An 18,119-nucleotide genomic window follows, 5' to 3' on the forward strand; every position below is an offset into this window, starting at 1 on the left:
TTCCCCTTAAAACTTTCTATTCCAATGAAAATTCCTAATTTTTTGAGCAAGGCTGTTTTCCAGTTCATTATGCTGTCATGCTAATGTCTCTGCCCCTGGTCTTTATTGCACTAGATATTCAACAAACTCAAAGAACAGCAGCCTCATCTTGAATTAAGCATTTTGCAGGCTTCCAAAATCCACTTAGAACCTGACAATTTCAGACCCTCCTCCCTGCATCCATTTTGTTTTGTTTCTCTTGCTGCATATTCTTGCCGTAATCAAATTTTTCTACTGCTTTTGCAGTTGGAAGGCAGCAGCTCATTATTCTGCCTTTCACACCTTCCTTGAATACATCCTGCATTTCCTTCTACGTCTCATGTCCACTCCCTTTAGAGCTCAAAGAATCATACAGCATGGAAACAGACTCTTCAGTCCAACTAGTCCATGTCGACTATGTTCCCAAACTAAACCAGAAACCCCCTGCTGGCTCCATGCCAAATCCCTCCAAATCATTCCTATTCATGTACTTATCCAAATGTTTTTTAAATGTTGTAACTGTACCTGCATCCACCACTTCCTCTGGCACACATTAACCACTGTCGGTGTAAAAAAGTCCAACTCTGTAACACCAGCTATTTGTCATTTAACATGTCCCATGTTCAACCTTATCACAGATGTTTTCTTTTATTTGTTTTTAAATCCCTTATCCCAATTTCACAGTGTAAAACATTCTAATATTTCCCTACCCTGAGTAAAGGTCTTAACTTAAAACATTTATTCTGCTTCTCTTTTCACAAATATCCCTTGACCTGCTGAGTATTTTCAGCATTTTCTAGTTTTCAGTTTTCCAGTATCTGTAGTATCTGGTTTTTGTGGAAGTTCTCAGGCCTGGGTAGCTATATAATTATGTTGTTATGCACCCATAACGGGGCCCTCTTGTGGCACAATGGTAGTGTCCCTAGTGTCCCACCTGCTCCAGATGTGTGTCATAAATTCTATGAACAGGTTTATTAGAAAACCAGGTTATTAAAAGTTGCACCCACAACAGAGTGGACTTTGTTCTCATTCTGTTTAGATAATATCTTTCTTGTGACACCACAATTTATACTGAAGCAAAATCCTTGTTAATAGAACACTCTAAATGCAAACATCATTTGACCATCATCATCCAAACAGCTGTTTACTCCAACATATCAAATACTTCTGGCAGTGACTGAAAATTCAGAAACGTGACATTTCATTTTCAATTTCTCAGCACTTGTCTAGAGATACTTTTCAGCTTTTAAGTATTTCTAACTTGTATCATTAACTGTTGGATGGTTTGTACCACTTATTCTTACAAAAAATGCAAACATGGAACAACATTAAGCCACTCGGCCCATCGAGCCTGCTCCGCAATTCAATAAAATCACGAATTATGTCATTTTAATCTCAACCTTGTATTCCTGCATATCCCAATTATATTTCATCCCCTTGATAATCAAGACTTGGACCCACTTCAGCCTTAAAAATATTTGAAGATTCTGCATCCACTATCTTTTAAGGAAGGGAATTCCAAAGACTCTCAACCCTCAGGCAAAAAATGCTTCCTCATCCCTGTCTTAAATGGGCAACCCCTTATTTTCAGACTATGATCACTAAATTCTAGATTGTCCCTCAGAAGAAAATGTCCTTTTGACGTCCATCTGGTCAAGGCCCCTCTGGATTGTTTACGTCTCAGTTAAATCACTTCTAACGCTTCTAAACTCTACAGGATACAGGCGTAGCCTGACTAGCCTTTCCTCATAAGGCAATCTACTCATTCCAGCTCTTAGTCTAGTAAACTTTCTCTTCTTATACATCCTGCTACAAATGCAACTCTAGGGTCTGCTAGACAACTTTATTAATGTAAGTATTATTAATAAAACATCACTGAATTTACAAATTACTATAACCTTGTTTCTTTAGTACGTTGTTTCCTTTAACTCTTACTTCTCAGGTGCAATTTCCCTTTCACAGTTAAAATTCTAATGATGTGGAAGGCACGTCATACTGGAACGTTTTATATAATTCATTGCGATTTTTCCAGTTTCTTATCATCTTTCATCAATTCATTCTACATAAACATGACTGATTCTCCATTTCCATACACTAAACTTTCAATAGATTCTGGCTTTGGCATTAGACACATATTACTTACATTTAAATCAGTTAATAGTACACCGCCACTCTTCACCTATCAATATCAAACTATAGAAAGGCTTGAACCAACATATGATACAGGAAGTAATTAACCAAAACTACATTAACCCAAAACAAAACTGTTCAATGCAAGCCCGTACTAGAGAAGGGACTGCAAGAGCATTGAACAGCACAAGTGGGTTTTCAATAAAAACCAAAAGAACTGAGCATGCTGTAAATCAGGAACAAAAACAAAATTGCTGGAAAAGCTCAGCAGGTCTGGCAGCATCTGTGAAGGAGAAAACAGAGTTAACGTTTCGGGTCCGGTGACCCTTCCTCAGAACTGGTTCTGAGGAAGGGTCACCAGACCCGAAATGTTAACTCTGTTTTCTCCTGCACAGATGCTGCCAGACGAAGTGGATTTTCAATACTGGAATAACATAAACCTTCACTCTGTCTTGAAGATTTTCCCCAAACACGAAGTTCGTCTGTTCCATAAGTTGTTCAGGCTGCTCCTGGCTATCCAACTTTTCTTCCTTCTCATCTACTTCACAGCTGCTCTTGGACTCTGATGATTCAGCTAACTTCGTATTCTCCTAGAAATGTGGAGAAATAATTTTAAGTAAACCGTGTATACAAATAAGTAACCTAAATATCAGACAATAAGGATTTATAAACAAACTTTCCAATCCCCATTTCAGGGCCACCTTACCAAACGAAAAGAGTGACTGCCTCAATTGATCTTCCACTATCATTATCTCTAAAAATTTTTAATCTGTACTTAAAACAAGAGCTTTAATAGACAAAGGAATGTTACATTCTTCCTTATCAGTCAACCTCGACATACAAATAGTTGCGTACCAAAGTTCAAGATATGGTTCCACCGTTGGCTCAATTGGTAAACTAGTGCCCAGTGTAGAACTGAGCCATACAACCAAGAAGATCCCAGGTTCGATCCCTGGTTTATCCTGAGTTAGCTGATCTCAGCTGCAGCAGGTGTACAGGTGCTCCAATTGGCCTTAGTGCCCCTGGGCTAGGGAGGAGAGAAAAAAATAATCAGCCAGGTCTCCCACTCCTGATCATTATCCAGTGACTTTCTAGCAAAGTGCATTTGCGGTCATCGGACAAGGACAGGATTGGCTTGGCTGTGGTGCCTCCCAGGATTACTACTGCAACACTCTTCCTTGACAGATTCTGCTCTAATGATTGCCAGGATATTGCATAATTATTTCTCAAGCCAATTCTTACTCATTGTCTAACCATGGTGAGCCCTGATTGGATACAAACGTGTTCATACCTTTGGTTCCCTTAATTGTTCATTACTTCTGTAGAGAATACTCCAGCAGCACCAAGATCATCAATACCCAATCGAGGAAATCAAACAAGGAAACAAGTAAGTTGGCCAGACACAGTCCAAAGCTAAAGTATCTACAGCTCACTAGATTGCTCTGAGTCGCCACTTTCTCCATGCACTGTACATCACTACCAGTCTCAAAACCTGGACTACCAATATCTCCAGATTGTTCAGCTGGCCTTAGGCTGCCTCCAATAGTTTTACTGCCTGCTTAACAACCTTGTAACATCAATCACCAGACAACATCATGTTGCCGAATCTACAAACATCCGGCAGCTGCTGGAAGTTTGACTTGCAGTCAACTGGATGCTATCAAATCGCATCTTGATTTCTTCAGCTGTTCTTCATATACGTGCCATGTGACTATGATTCGATGTACCTTTGGCTCATAGAAGCTCTCACCACTGATTTTCACCAAACTCCTCCCCCTATTTTCAACAGCTTTCATGCTATGTGATCATTTCACCTCAGAACTTTCAAACCCCCTCACACCCAGATGCTGATTTCCCTGACCTCTTCAATATTTACATCAATTACCACAGAGAGCAAATCCTTTGCATTTTATGCAGTCTTGCACCCCAAATCACACCTGCCAAACATACCAATAATCTCAAAAATCTTCTACAATGGAGAAGAAAAGAAAATCTACTCCACAGCTACCAACTACCCATTCCCCACTGCACTGTTACCCTCCACCCACCAAGGCATTATTGTGGATGTTTATGCTCTTGGAAACTATCTTTAATTCTCCCTGAAATAAGTTCACTCCTAGTTTGCCACTCTTCATATCACAGACTTGAAAGCACCTGGCACATGACTGATCTTGTCATCCACTGTCAAGTTTGCTTTAATGTGTTATATATTGTCAGATCTCCCTTAAGTAGTTAAGCTCTGTGTCTATACAGGAATAATTCTGGAGGGCGAGGATAAGTCCCTACCCCTCTTTTCTGTAACAAACCACCTTAAAAGTTCCCCACCGCTTGTCTGAAAAACAAAAGATAAACTTCTCAAAAATTTTATCTTAAAGACTGAAACTATCCAAATTGATTTCTCACTGGAACCTCTTTATTCACTCTCACTCATTCTAGCTTCTTTTTTAAATCTCCTTGCCCTCTCTCAACTCATTTATTTCACAATATCCACCTTGCTCTCTTAAACTTTCCCACTCAACTCCTGATCACTTAATTACATTTCTACAGTCCTGCTTGACAATGGTACTAATGACTATTTGCTGGCTTTACCCTGTTAACAATGCTTGCCTCACCCCATCTTCAAAAAAAAATGCACAATCAAGTTGTTTTATTTTGAGGCTCATTTTTAACATCCCCTTTGTTCTTGGCCCTTGAATGTATTATTTACTTCCCTGTTCTGAATTATCCTCTCTTGTAAAGATATTTTCTACTCAACATGTTCAGAGATGTTACAATGCACTTCTTGAGCAGGTGGATGTGATCCTAGGCCTCCTGGCTCAAAGGTAGGGGCACTACCACAACAGCTATAATCTTTTTTGAAAGTTAAATGTTTTCACCTTGCTCAAATCAACAATCTGTTACAGTGACTACGATACACCATTCCCTCCTATCCTCTTTGACCATGGAGACGTGCAAGGAATTAAGAAATAAACTTACATTTATTCAGTATTGTTCCAGCACTTAGGATGGCCAAAAGTATTTCCTAGTTGTTACAACTGAAAATGCCATTATTATCTTCCACCACAATTTTGCATTGTGGGCCTGTAGTTTCATACTTAATGTCACAATTCAGTCTGTGCAATTAAAGCAAAGGGTTCTCCTTTTCTCTTTGCATGACCACACCAAAGTTGAAGGATCCATTACGACACCCTCTTACCACCCCTTTTCCTCACCCAAATGCTTCCATGAATTATGTCATCCATAGGTAATTATTAGTATGTATATTAATGAACCTCAACTCTCTCCCAACATTCCCTTCAATGCCAGAGCCACCTGTATGACGTTGAATGAACCAGAAGTTTTGATATCATGAAAATAAAAGCCAGTGTTGTGGGGCCCCTTGAGACAACAGTAAATTACATTGAAATAGCACAACTAATGCAGAAAATAAGCTCCAATACACTTCCAGTGGGGAACTGAAAAAACAGATGCAAATCTAAATAAACTCGAAGGAGAGGGATAGTCAATGAGATGGGTTTTAACAATAGCCTTCAAGATTAGGAAGGGGTATAAAAAAAGGGAATGAATAATAGAGTCTAAAGAAAGAATTTTGGATGGAGGGGAAAAATAGGTAGAGGGCTCAAGGAATTCACAGAAATGATGATTAAAACACAATGATGACATTTTAAACTTAACCATTTGTGTGCCAATTTATAGCACTGAGGACAGAGGTGAAGGAGGCTGGTATTTGGGGCATGATTGGATATAACAGCAGAACTTCTGTTAGGCTGAAGCTCACGGGAGGATAAAAGACAGGAGTGCTGCCAGGAATGGAGTACTGAATTGATCAAGCCTGGAGGTAATAAAAATGTGAATGAGGGTCTCAGCAGCAAACAGTTAGCCAATGCCGTAAAATATAGGTAGGTGAGTTCTATGACAGATGTTGAGAGGAACTGGAAACTCACCTTATTGTCTAACAGAATGCCAAGATGCCAACAGTGTGATTCAGCCCGAAACAGCAACTGGAGAGGAAGTTGGAGTCAACAGAAGAGAGCTTGTGACAGGGGATGAAGATTAAGCCTTTGGTCTTTTTAATATTTAGCTGGAGGAAAACCCCAGCTAACAGTGATGTGGACAAAGCAGGTTGACATCACAGACAAAGGGACAAGTGATGCAGATATTGTGTTGGGGATTAGGTTCAGCCCATGCTTTCAGATGATGTTTCTAAGGCATAGCATATATAAATTTGAGCAAGAGAAGGTCACAGAAATAGGAGTAGACTATTTAGACCCTCAACCTCATCCACTATTCAATGAGGTCATGGCTGATCTAAACCCCAACCCCAAATACCCACCTTTATCTCATATTCCTCAACACATTAGGTTAACAAAAACCTATCAATCTCAGTTTTAAAATTAACAATTGATACAGCATTAGCAGTTACTTGCAGAAGAGAGTTTCAAACCTCTACCAACTTTTGAGCATAGAAGTATTTTCTAATTTTACACCTGAAAGGTATGGCTTTAATTTTTCAGGTTAAATTCAGATTCCTTATCAAACATAATTTCCCCCAATGCATTTTTCTTAATAACTTGAAAACATCATCAAATCACCCCTTAACTTTCTAATTTCAACTACAATTAACTGCCTATTATTAGGAAGACATTTATCAAATGTCTTTTGGAATTCCACATAAATAATATCTAGAGACATGCTCCTGTCCAGTGTATAAGCTACCTTTTCAAAATATTCAGAGTTTCCAGGATGGCTTATGCTTTATAAATCGATTCTTGACTTTGTCTAATCAGCTGAAACTGTTCAAGGTGTTTCATCACCCTATTCTTAATTACAGAAAGTGACAATGACACAACAGATCTCAGACTTGTCCACAATTCTCTTGTTTCCGTCTGTCATCTTCCTTAAATAGTGAATTGAAATGGGCAATTTTCCAATCTAAAGGAATGGTTCCATACTCAGATACAGGACAGATTCAAGACACCGTGTGACAACATTATGGGGGACGGGAATGCAACTGCCAGAGGCCTTGCTGTACTGGATAGCACTAGGGAGACGTTGAAGAAAATTGGCATGGCCAACTGCGTCAAAAAGTACAGGGTGTTATGGAAGGCAATGAAAAATAACGAACCATGATTACAAATACAGGGAATCTCATTAGTGATTCTGATTAGGGGCATCTAAGTACTGTGGAAGTGGCAGAAACCATACTGAAGGGAATCAAATGCAGCAGACATGGTTACAGACTTTTGAGATATTATCATCTTTATAATTTTGGACAGAAATGTGAGGTTGAAGATAAGGAAAAATTTTGTAAAGATAGAATGAGCAATGACTGTGACTGTTGAAAAATCAATCCCCGAAGACAGGAAATCACTTACAATATCAGGAAGCACAAATCCAGGAAGAAACATTAGGCAGTCAGCAGTTTTTTGGGAGAGGGGTCACAAGCGCAAGAGCTGGGTCTCCTAGATTATGTTAGCCTTTATTTCAAAGTGAATCAAATATTAAAATATATATATGAGGTTTTGCTAAAACTACACAAGGTATTAGTCAGACCACAGGTGAGATACAGTGAACAGTTTTGGACCCTGTATCCAAGGAAAGATATTCTGGCATCGGAGGCAGTCCACAGAGGTTCACTAGGCTGACACCAGATATGGAAGAAGTCTTATGAGGAGAGTTGAGTAGGTTGGGCCTATACTCATTGGAATTCAGAAGAACGAGAGGTGAGCTTATTGAAACATTCCAGATTTTTAGGAACTTGACAGGAGAAAAGCTAGAAATACTTCTTAGCAATGAATTCCTTGAACACACAACAGACATAAGAACATTTGGATCAAAGACAAAGTAGGTGTAATTGCCAACCTCTTTCAAGATTTCCTTCAACAATACTACTAACCTTAGCCGGTTAATAATTGTTTGACAGGTAGTCACGCAACTGTCAGAGTTGTGCAAACATGAGCTTTACAGCACTTCATAACTGTTTCAGATGAACAAGCTAGTTGAGAAAATTAACAGCATGCTAAAATTAAGGTACTGATTAAATATTGTAACTCTGTATAAAGATATAGCCCAGCAACTGATATGATTCTTGCTCTTCAGGTTAATCTGCATAAGTTAAATACCTGGTATATCAAATAAACAAACCCACTTCAAATTCCAGTCAAGGTCAGCATCAACCTAAAAAATTAACTGCTCCCTCAACAGATTCTGTCTGACTTGCATTTCTAGTATTTCTAGCATTTTTTGATTTTTTTCAGTTTTCCAACATCTATAGTATTTTGCTTCTGTGAACTTTAAAAAATTAGAATTCTTAGTCACTAATTTCCAGCAAATTGTTCAGTGCAGACATTACACTGATCCTCTATTTTCTTCTGCATAATATCAGGCACATGTATGATATTCATTCTAAGAAAAATGTGACTGCTCAAATTAACTTACCACAAATTAAACAATTCAACAGAAACTGACCACTTGCAGACAAGTTTGTTGTAAAGCTAAATGGCACTGTTTTAACTATGTTCAGCAAAAAAAAACCTGAAAGGCCCTGTTGATTGCCACGGAAGTATACAAACATACCCTTCACAATCTAAAACATGGCAGTCGCATTCCGATAACTAATGCATTTTGTACCAATGAGGGCCAGGGATTAGCTAGGAATACACAGACACCCTGGTTACTTTCAATCAATGCGAGTAACACATCTCTTGATAAACACACTGCTTAAAACAATCAATTTTAAGCAAAGAGATCAGAAATACATGTGAACTTGGTCTGTCATCTACAGAGAGGCTCAGGCCACATGGTCTGCAAGATGAGCATTGAGAGTTTGTATAAGGGTATCAAGTTAGAGAAGGTATAAGTTTTATGTTATAGATACTGGTCAAAGTTTAGCAATACTAGAAAAATATTATCGATTACTTCCCATGCAAGTTGAAGTGAAATACTACAATCAAATGAAATCAATTGTATTAATATTTGGTTGATCTATCACTGACTTTGCTTATAGTTTAGAGTCAGGAGTTTAAGCTATGAATCACGGGTATTGATAGCGATGAAATACACGTGATGAGACTTCAAACAGAATATCTAGAACTGTAGCAAGCATCTTACATCCCCAGCCAGTCTGTCAAAATTCACCCTCTTTGATGGGCTTCATTTCCAGTCAGGCAGGAAAGACTCTGGAACGGCAGGTCCAATCCACAAACCCCAGCAGAAAGAAGAGACGCATATTTCCTAACCCAGAGGGGCCTTCTACAGGAGCAGAGGGCTGACAGTTTGGAGACTGGAAGACGGGAACCAGAAGCCTCCTGATTCTGTTGGCCCACAAACAGGGCCATAAGGCACTTGTTTTCTCTCTGAAGTTGCTGGCCTCACTTCCCTTCTGTTATCAGTCTGACTACAGTTGAAACTTTAAACAGACGAATGCAGATGCAGCCAACCTCATTAAAAATTTTTAATTGTCATCCCATCTCCTGGGTGTGGTTGGCTGTCTATTGTCCAGCATCTTTGCTGCTTCTACTAAGTCTGAAAGTGGATAGGTTGGAGGAGTTGAGATTGTTTAAATTTTAACCTCTGACCTGACTGAAAATCACCAATTTTTGGCTGCTAAAATTCAAATCTCCAGTTACACTATCTACGAACACTTTTTTTTCCATTTCTTAATATCAGACAGTTTTGATAAACATGTTCAGGTGAGTTATGAAACAACTCTGGAGCAGTCAGGCCTAAGCCTAATTCTATCGCAGGTAGGACATGAGCCCAAGCCTTCTGGCTCAGAAAGGCAATACCAGTGTGCCACAACAGCTTTTCCTCCTTCTTAATGTTGCCCTTAGGAAAACAGAAGGGTTTCTTTCAATTCAATTGTTATTACTGTAGCCAGTTCCTAAGCAACCTTTACAAAATGCAAATAAAATTACATTCTGAAAATTCATGTAATGATGGCCCCTTTCTGCTGAACACCAGAATATTTAGTAAAAGCTGCAAGTTGTAAGATTGCAACTGTACAGACTGTAACAGTTGTAGGTGTACTGTAAACATTATGAAAAATTGCACTAAGAGCACAAGTTGGAAAAAGTCACAAGGATATGATTGAGGTATTGTACCTTTTAGGTAATTGAGAAATACGTAAATTTTACTGGACAAAAGGGACATTTTCATGAATGGTATAGGGAATATTATTAATGAACTACAAACACATTCATAGAAACAGGTTAATAGGCTTTATTCGGAAATAGCCCCGATTATGCCAAGATGTTCATAGTCTATATGGACATTTCAGACAGGAATATGGAACCACAGGAAAAGCAAGGCCAACATCTCATTATTTCCAAGTGTTTCAAATTACCACCCCAGAAAATGCTGAATCCAGTAATTAAAATTTATAGTTTCAGTATCGTGTGGCATTGCAAAACCCAAATGGTGTATGGTCTGTGCTGACTTTTGTATTTTTAAACTTAAAAATGCCCTGTTGTTGCAATGTAACAAACTGAATTTGTACATGATATTTTCACCAGGAAACAAATGATTAATAAACTAATCAGTCTGTTGTTACAGAAGCTAGTTCACATAATATTGTAAATATTAGAAACTGTATACCACTATCACTTATGAGGGGAAAGCATTGCGAAAGAGTTCACCAGGTAAGCCCAGATAAAGATGATGCTTCAACTCATCATTCCAGAATACCAATCCTGCAATCATCCATGGCAGCATCTAGCGATTTCCAAAAATCATTCCACTGCCTGACCTCAACTGCCCTTCTTAGAAAAGTATTTCAGCTTATGATGCTCTTTGGAATACAGTATATCCTCTGTATCCACAAAAACACAATCGCGTATTCGCCTATCTGCACCAAAAATTAAGTAACAACAAAAATCAACATCAATTTGTTCTTCCACCTTTTCTCTTTCCTATCATTTGTTGTTCAGGTCTAATGAGTGTACAGTGCACTGAGGATGCAGATTAGTCAGGTTGTTGTTCTATACTCCTACACCACACAGATCTTTTGTGATGCATATATCAATTGTACCATCAAAGTGACAAATTGCTTGTGATATAAATCCAAGATATATGAAGCTGTCATTGCCTTTGCCGAAACGGTAAGACCCTGGACCGTGACATTTCATCTTCTTGATGCTGAAGGTCATGAAACTTTTCCCAACATGTCAAAATCAGACTCATTTGCATTATCAGACTCATCAGGCATTCTTGTTATGATGTTACTCTAGCATTCCATCAGTGTACAGCTACTCTGAGGAGGACTGGTCACGCCCTTACCTTGGATCCCATGGTCTTACAGCAACATTGAACAGCTTTTTGCTAGTCCTGGTCTAGGCAGAGACCTTGCATACTTGACATGAATGCTTATGATGGCTGATGAACATCTCGAGCTGAACACAACTGTTTTTGACCCCATTCCAGATCTCAAAAGGCTCCAATATGCCTGGTCATAGTTAACCTTATCCATTATGACAAATAGAAAGCGAAGATGGATTCAGCAGAATCAGCAGGTAGCCAATTTCCTCTAATTAAAGAGTACTTCTGCTCATATGCCTGAACACCTTAGTAAGATTGATGAAGGCACCATGTAGTGGTCTCCTTTGTTCATGGCATTCATCTTTCAGCTGTCAGACTGAGAAGGTCATGACAAATGTAGAACTCAGTTCTGAAGCATACTAGGATTCAGGATATTTAGTGCTCGGCCAAGGTTTGCAGTTTGACAGTTGCAACAAGCAAATAGTTCTTCCACAATGCTTAGCGGATGATACTTTAGTAGTTGCTGCAATTATTGCAGTCATTCTTGCGCTTGTACAGGTTACAATCTTATATATCGGGGCAATGCCCCCTCCCTCCAGCAGAAACAGAAAGTTTGTGCAGATACTTTAAAAGCGCTAGTTTCCCATGCTTGACGAGTTCAAGAGGCAGTTTCTACTTATGGCAAACAATTCAGTAACTTTCATAAGTTTCTGGATTGTGGGTTGGTTATCCAGCTCTGACATGAAGGCAAGCCTTCTATGGTATCTAGAGCTTCCTCGATGACAATGTTTTTTGTATAGAGGTATAATTGAATGTAATGTTCCATCCATCTCTCCGACTGCCTACTGCAATGAATGACGAACTTCCTAGTCTTAGTTTTCAATGAAGCCATTCCCTTTAATGTTGGATCATTGTCCCTTTGATACTTTCATACATGCCCTTTGCAGTCCCTATGTCAAAGGGCACCTCAATATTCTGGCAAAGTTTTAACCACTAGTCACCGGTATACAGCCTAGAAGTCTGTTCAACTTTGAGAGACTCCGAATGCATTCACAGCCTCCTTACCAGAAACTCTCCTGTAATTCACAAAAGCTTGAATTCAATTCACTCTTTCCTGCCATTTCTTGAGAATGAGTTATTGGAAATAGCGTGTCAAAGAATGCTCTATTCTGCTTCTGCAATCTGACAGAAAATGCTGGAGGGTACTTGTTCAATTAAGTTGAGGAACGCGTTCTTTTATCCTAGTAGGCATTATGACCAAAGGTGATACAACAACAAAAATCTGTACTTTGAATGAAAAACTTCAACATCTACGTCCTAATAACTAGCAATGACGCGATCTAGCTGGTGCTTATATCTTGCTCTTGGATGTATCCGGGCCACAGTGTGGCATGGTTTGTACTGAAACAAATTGTTAGTTACACAAAGGTCATGCTAGGAGTAAAACTCAAGTAATCTTTGTTCGTTGTTTATTTTTCCCAGGCACTCATATCCAAGGCAAGAGGGCCCTATTTATGATTGTCTTCTACTCGTGTGAGAGACATTTGACAAGGTTCTAAAAAACCGTGGAACATAACAGTCCCTCAATGTAGGGAGTAACATACTGGCATGGATAGAAGATTAACTAGCTAATAGGAAACAGTAGGAATAAATGGGTCTTCTTCTGGTTGACAGGATGCAATGAGTAGTGAGCCATAGGGATTAATGCTGGTGGCTCAATTTTTGACAAATTATATAAATGGCTTTAATGAAGGGACTAAAAGTATGGTTAAATTTGCCAATGATACAAAGATAGGTAGGAACGCAAGTTTTGAAGAGAACATAAGCAGACTACAAGGGACGATTCTGAGGAAGGGTCACCCAACCCAAAACGTTAACTTTGATTTCTCTCCACAGATGCTGTCAGGCACGCTGAGCTTTTCCAGCAATTTCTGTTATTGTTTCTGCAAAGAGACATCCTAAATGATTGGTTAAGGATCTGGCCAATGGAGTATAATGTGCAACTATCCAGTTTGGCAGGAACAACAAAAAAAAAAGCATATTATCTAAATGGCGCGGGATGACAGAGCTCTGAAATGCAAAGGGGTCTGGGTGTCCTACTCGATGAACCCCAAAAGGTTAGTATGAGGTGCAACAAGTGATTAAGAAAGCGGATAGAATGTTATCATTCATTGCAAAGGAAACTGAATAAAAAAGTAGGGAGGTTCATTGGTTAGACTATATCTGGAGTACTGGATAGAGTATTGGCCTCCTTACTTAAAGATTGTAAATGTGTTAGAAGTAAATCAGAGAAGGGATACTAGACTTGTACCTGGAATGGGTGGGTGGTTTATAAACAACAGTTGGATAAGGAGTCTTTGTATTCATTTAAGTTTAAGAGAGTAAGAGGCATTTGGAATGAAGAAAAAAGAGATTCCAAGGTGTCCTGACAGACAGGACAACAGGAAAGGATGTCTCTTCTTGTGGGAGAATCTAAAGCTAAAATTCACTGTTTAAAAATAAAGCATTATCCACTTAAAACAAGACAAAAGAATTTTATTTTGCTGTCAAGGGTCAAGAAGTTTTTTGAACTCTTTTTCAAATTGCAGTGGAATGAGAGTCTTTGAATATTTTTAAGGTAGAGGTTGACAGATTCTTGATAAGCAAGAGAGTGAAAGGGTTGGGCCGAAATGTGAAGTATCATATCAGCCTTGATCTTATTGAATACTGCAGTTGCCTCGAAGGGCCAAATCATACGTTTGTATTTATGTGCACACTTGTAAGTTCCCCAGTAGGTAAACAGGCTCTGAATTAAGGATTCTATCTGAAGTGTCTAGTAGAATTTATCCTTCACCCCTGTATTGGAGCAGTGTTGGATCATATGTACAGAGTTACTTGGCCTATTGGACAGTTGGGTGGATAGAACACATGCAGAACTATTTGTTGGAAGGGATGAGAGTGTTCTGTCAGTGAGCAGCAAATCCCTTACAGCGAAGCCTAGAACTTGGACATTTGCTCTGAATTCTTCCAATGCCAGGTGAACTTGCAATTATTTTCTTTTAGCGATCTGTTCTCAGCAAGTCTGGTCACTTGCACAAAGTCCGTATCAAAATTCAGCCTTTCAAGTTCCATGTTCATGTTCCACAGTCTCTTGCACGTATTACCAAACAGCTGATAATTGTCCGGTAGTCCTGGATGCATGCTCCTGATATTCCAGCTTGCCAAATCAAAGATCTAGCATCTTCTTTCTTTTTATCTGTTTTCTTTATGTGCCTGATGCAACGGATTCGGTCTTCTTGTTAAGCAAAGACTCCGAGCTCGTCTTGGCCACTGAAGAACATGGAACGTGGCAGGTCAACAACACAGTAGTTGGGAGTTGCCAGCCTCAAGGTGGGATACTGGCAGACTAGTGGGGTATGATGATCCTTCCCACGAATGGGGACAGCCTGTAGCACTGGCTCCCTATGCTAATCGAGTTGGGCTCATAACCCATCACTGTTGTCTCACATGTTAACATTCTGTAGCAAAACTGATGTGTCCTCTCCAGGGCGCAATATTGCATAATATTTATGGACACTCTGGGTCATACAAACAGCAAAGTCTCCCTTTCAACTTTCGATGCTAAATCCATGAGGATGCAATGGACCATGTTAGGCCCTGGTTTGGTTGCAGTTGCTGGAAAGATGACATATTTAGTGTAAGCTATTTCCTACCAGTACACAGAATCTCCATCAGCAAGTGTTTGAATGTGCCTCTTTAAGAGACCATATGGATCTGTTTTAAATTGAGACTTTGGACTTCAGGCATGCAGTGTGCAAGCCCACCAGCATGTGGACATGATCTAATACTCATGAACTAAGCTCCCAGCTCTGGTCAAATAGCTCCACTGCCTTATGGAAACCTTGGGAGAGTGTAAGGCAGGGAAGTAAACTCTGAAAAAAAATTATGAAGTGAAATCAAAAGGTTGATGTATCAGTATACTGCAAATTTCAGTGCTTATGGATGCATACGTAACCAAAGTCTCTAGGTTTTACTCTCATCAACTTTGCTACCTCGCCTATGTCAAAGAGGGAGTGAGAAATATCAAAGTCCTTACTAGACTATTGTTGTGTACTCCTGTCTGCCAGCATAGCAACATCTGCAATGCCTATTATTTTGGTGACTAATCCATGAGACCAGGCAAAATGAACTTGGCCGATACACAATATCAAAAAAAGCAGAGGAATCCATGAGATAACAACTAACACAAAAAACATAATTGAGTCAGCTTTACTTGAAAGTCCATCAACATTTGTGAAATAAAATTATAGTCATCATGACATACAACAACTTGTATTGCTGTTAGACATTTACTCACGCTTGCATTCTCCAAAACCAATAAATTCCAAATGCTTCCAGGCATGTTACATACCATATGACTAGGTGTGGCTGTAGAACTGTTGATTGATGTAGTCTCTTCATCTGACGTGCTGTTCAGAGTTACAGAAGGGGCTGAGATACCTTCTTCGGTTTGTTTGCTCACACCATTGGTGCCAATGCTAGCAACTGGAATATATATATATAAATAATATTGCAATTAGATTCAGTTGTACATCTCTCATATAGTACTGAGTATTGGATTACTTGAAAAATGAAAGTTTAATCGGGAGTGGATATAGCTAGAGGACAAGTCTATACAGAGGTATGCAGCATGCTCAATACTGCAATTCCAAGTGACCCATCTGTTTCAAACTGCAGAATTGCTGGCAAACATAACCAAAAACATCTAAAGAAACTCCAGAGATTGGATTCAGCAAACAAAACAGAGGAGATTGGATTGTTATCACACTTAGAGATGCAATGTTAAAGAAGATATTTCCATACACAAATTTGACTTTCACACTTTGAAGAAAGGTTGATATCTCCATTACAGCAGAAAACCTCAAATTAAGATCTGACTATGTTAAATTCTATCTTTCATATCTAATTCCTCCAATTTCTATGAAGTTGCTACAGTTGTAAAAACAACTAATATGTGGTACTAGATAATTACACGACAATGGCAATAGTCATATAAACCAACAATAGGTGGGAGGATAATGTGGGTGCTGCCTCTTCAACAAAATAAAATCACACACAACCTCTTTCAATGCTGTCCAACCTCTTCTTTTAAATTTAAAATGTCACCAGTCTTTGCGGTATATAAAGCACACTTTAATGTCAATACAGAGTTATGCTGAAAAGCTGGCATGGGCAACTAACTGGATTCACCATTCCACAGGTGATGTACTGACATTACATGCTCCTATTCCAAGTGACGTGCTAGCAATAACAGCTTTGTTGAATTTACCCAGTATTTCTTCTGTGACTCCCACTTTTGAGAGTGTCCTGGATACTCAATACCAAGGAAATTTAGTGAGCAGTTCGGGAGCGTGCCGTTCTGCAGCTTTTCTGTACACCCAGCTGCAGGATTAAAGTTGAAGGGCGGAACTGTCAAGGAGGAAATATAGGGAAAGTCAAGACATTTACAATTTGGGTAGGTGATATTTTTCATCTATCCAAGCAAGCCAAATTGTAAACCAAGAATTATCCTCCAGACAAAGTGAATCTCTACCTGTCTGTGCAATTTTAAAAGTCACCAGATAACGGCTTTCTTATTAAAGCTCAATGGTTCAAATGTTTATGCTCACAAATATTCTCAATGGAGAAGTGCTTCAGTTGAGAACATAATGGGTTAAGTTGATGACATGGAAGAATTGCTAAAATTTAATCTGTAACATCACAGTAAGTCAGACCATTGAAAACATTCACTTGAATGCTAAGATTCAGATTACAACTTTAAAAAGGGATTCATTATAATTTTATCAATATTAGTAATTATAATTGGATAATATCCATGCACATAGCCAGATTAAAGTAAAACTGGTTGTTTCGGTCACCATACCTGAAGAAGCATGGAAAGGGTTGAGAAGAATGACCAGGATGATTCCAGGCCTTTTAGGACTAAGTTCTGATTCATGCAACTAAACATTTTTGTTGTTGACTGATGAAAGAATTGAAGAATACAGTACATATTACAGGTCTTTAAAATAATTTAAAGCATCAATAATATTAAACATCCTCTAGAGCCACGATAAATCACTGAATTTGCAACTAAATGCCTATACTTCAAGGAAGATTTGGAAATTAAAAGTAAAAAATTCCCGCTCTAAGGCGAATAATGAACAAGAAGAGAAGATTTTTAGGGAAGGCAGTTGATTTTAAGGAGCATGGAAGATACTCACACCTTTAAAAAATGTGTTTGATGTGTAGAGAAGGAGGTAATGAGCATTGTTGAGATATCAATGACCCTGCTTACATTTTTCCATCAATTTAAAGGAAGTATTAAATTATAAATAATAATAACCAACAGCTAATAGGGATGGTGGGGAGAAAACACATATACACTCTTGAAAGAGCTGGAATAACAAACTTTTCTTGACCCAAATCTTTAGATATTCATTTGTACTAACATGATTCCCATACAGAGGATTGAGAAAACATGGAATATTTTCTCAGGAGGAAATATTCAGCATAACAGACAGCAAGAGAGAAAAAGTTACTTTAAGTCTGTGGTCTTTCATCAGAACTGATGAAAAAAATCACAGACCTGAAGCATTCTCTCTGTGTCTATTTCCACAGACACTGTTAGACTTAATGAATATTTCCAGCATTTTCTGTTTTTATTTCAGATTTCCCTCTTAAGATATCTTCTGCTT

At 38.7% G+C, this 18,119-nt stretch overlaps 1 protein-coding gene across 5 annotated transcripts in view; it reads right to left on the reverse strand.

The window, feature by feature from the left end:
- ranbp3b (RAN binding protein 3b) overlaps nt 1-18,119 on the reverse strand; it is an 87,654-nt gene that overhangs the window by 20,116 nt on the left and 49,419 nt on the right. For 3 of the 5 annotated variants that reach the window (XM_048613983.1, XM_020513224.2, XM_020513225.2), the window contains 2 exons: nt 15,794-15,927; nt 2,589-2,738 (listed from right to left, as the gene is read on the reverse strand). In XM_048613983.1, coding sequence (XP_048469940.1) covers nt 2,589-2,738; nt 15,794-15,927 — 284 coding nt within the window. The remainder of the gene's footprint in view (nt 1-2,588; nt 2,739-15,793; nt 15,928-18,119) is intronic. The other 2 variants (XM_048613984.1, XM_048613985.1) reach the window with 1 other exon arrangement.

Source organism: Rhincodon typus, chromosome 29 (assembly GCF_021869965.1).
Source record: "Rhincodon typus isolate 14 chromosome 29, sRhiTyp1.1, whole genome shotgun sequence".
NCBI classification, from domain to species: Eukaryota; Metazoa; Chordata; class Chondrichthyes; order Orectolobiformes; family Rhincodontidae; genus Rhincodon; species Rhincodon typus.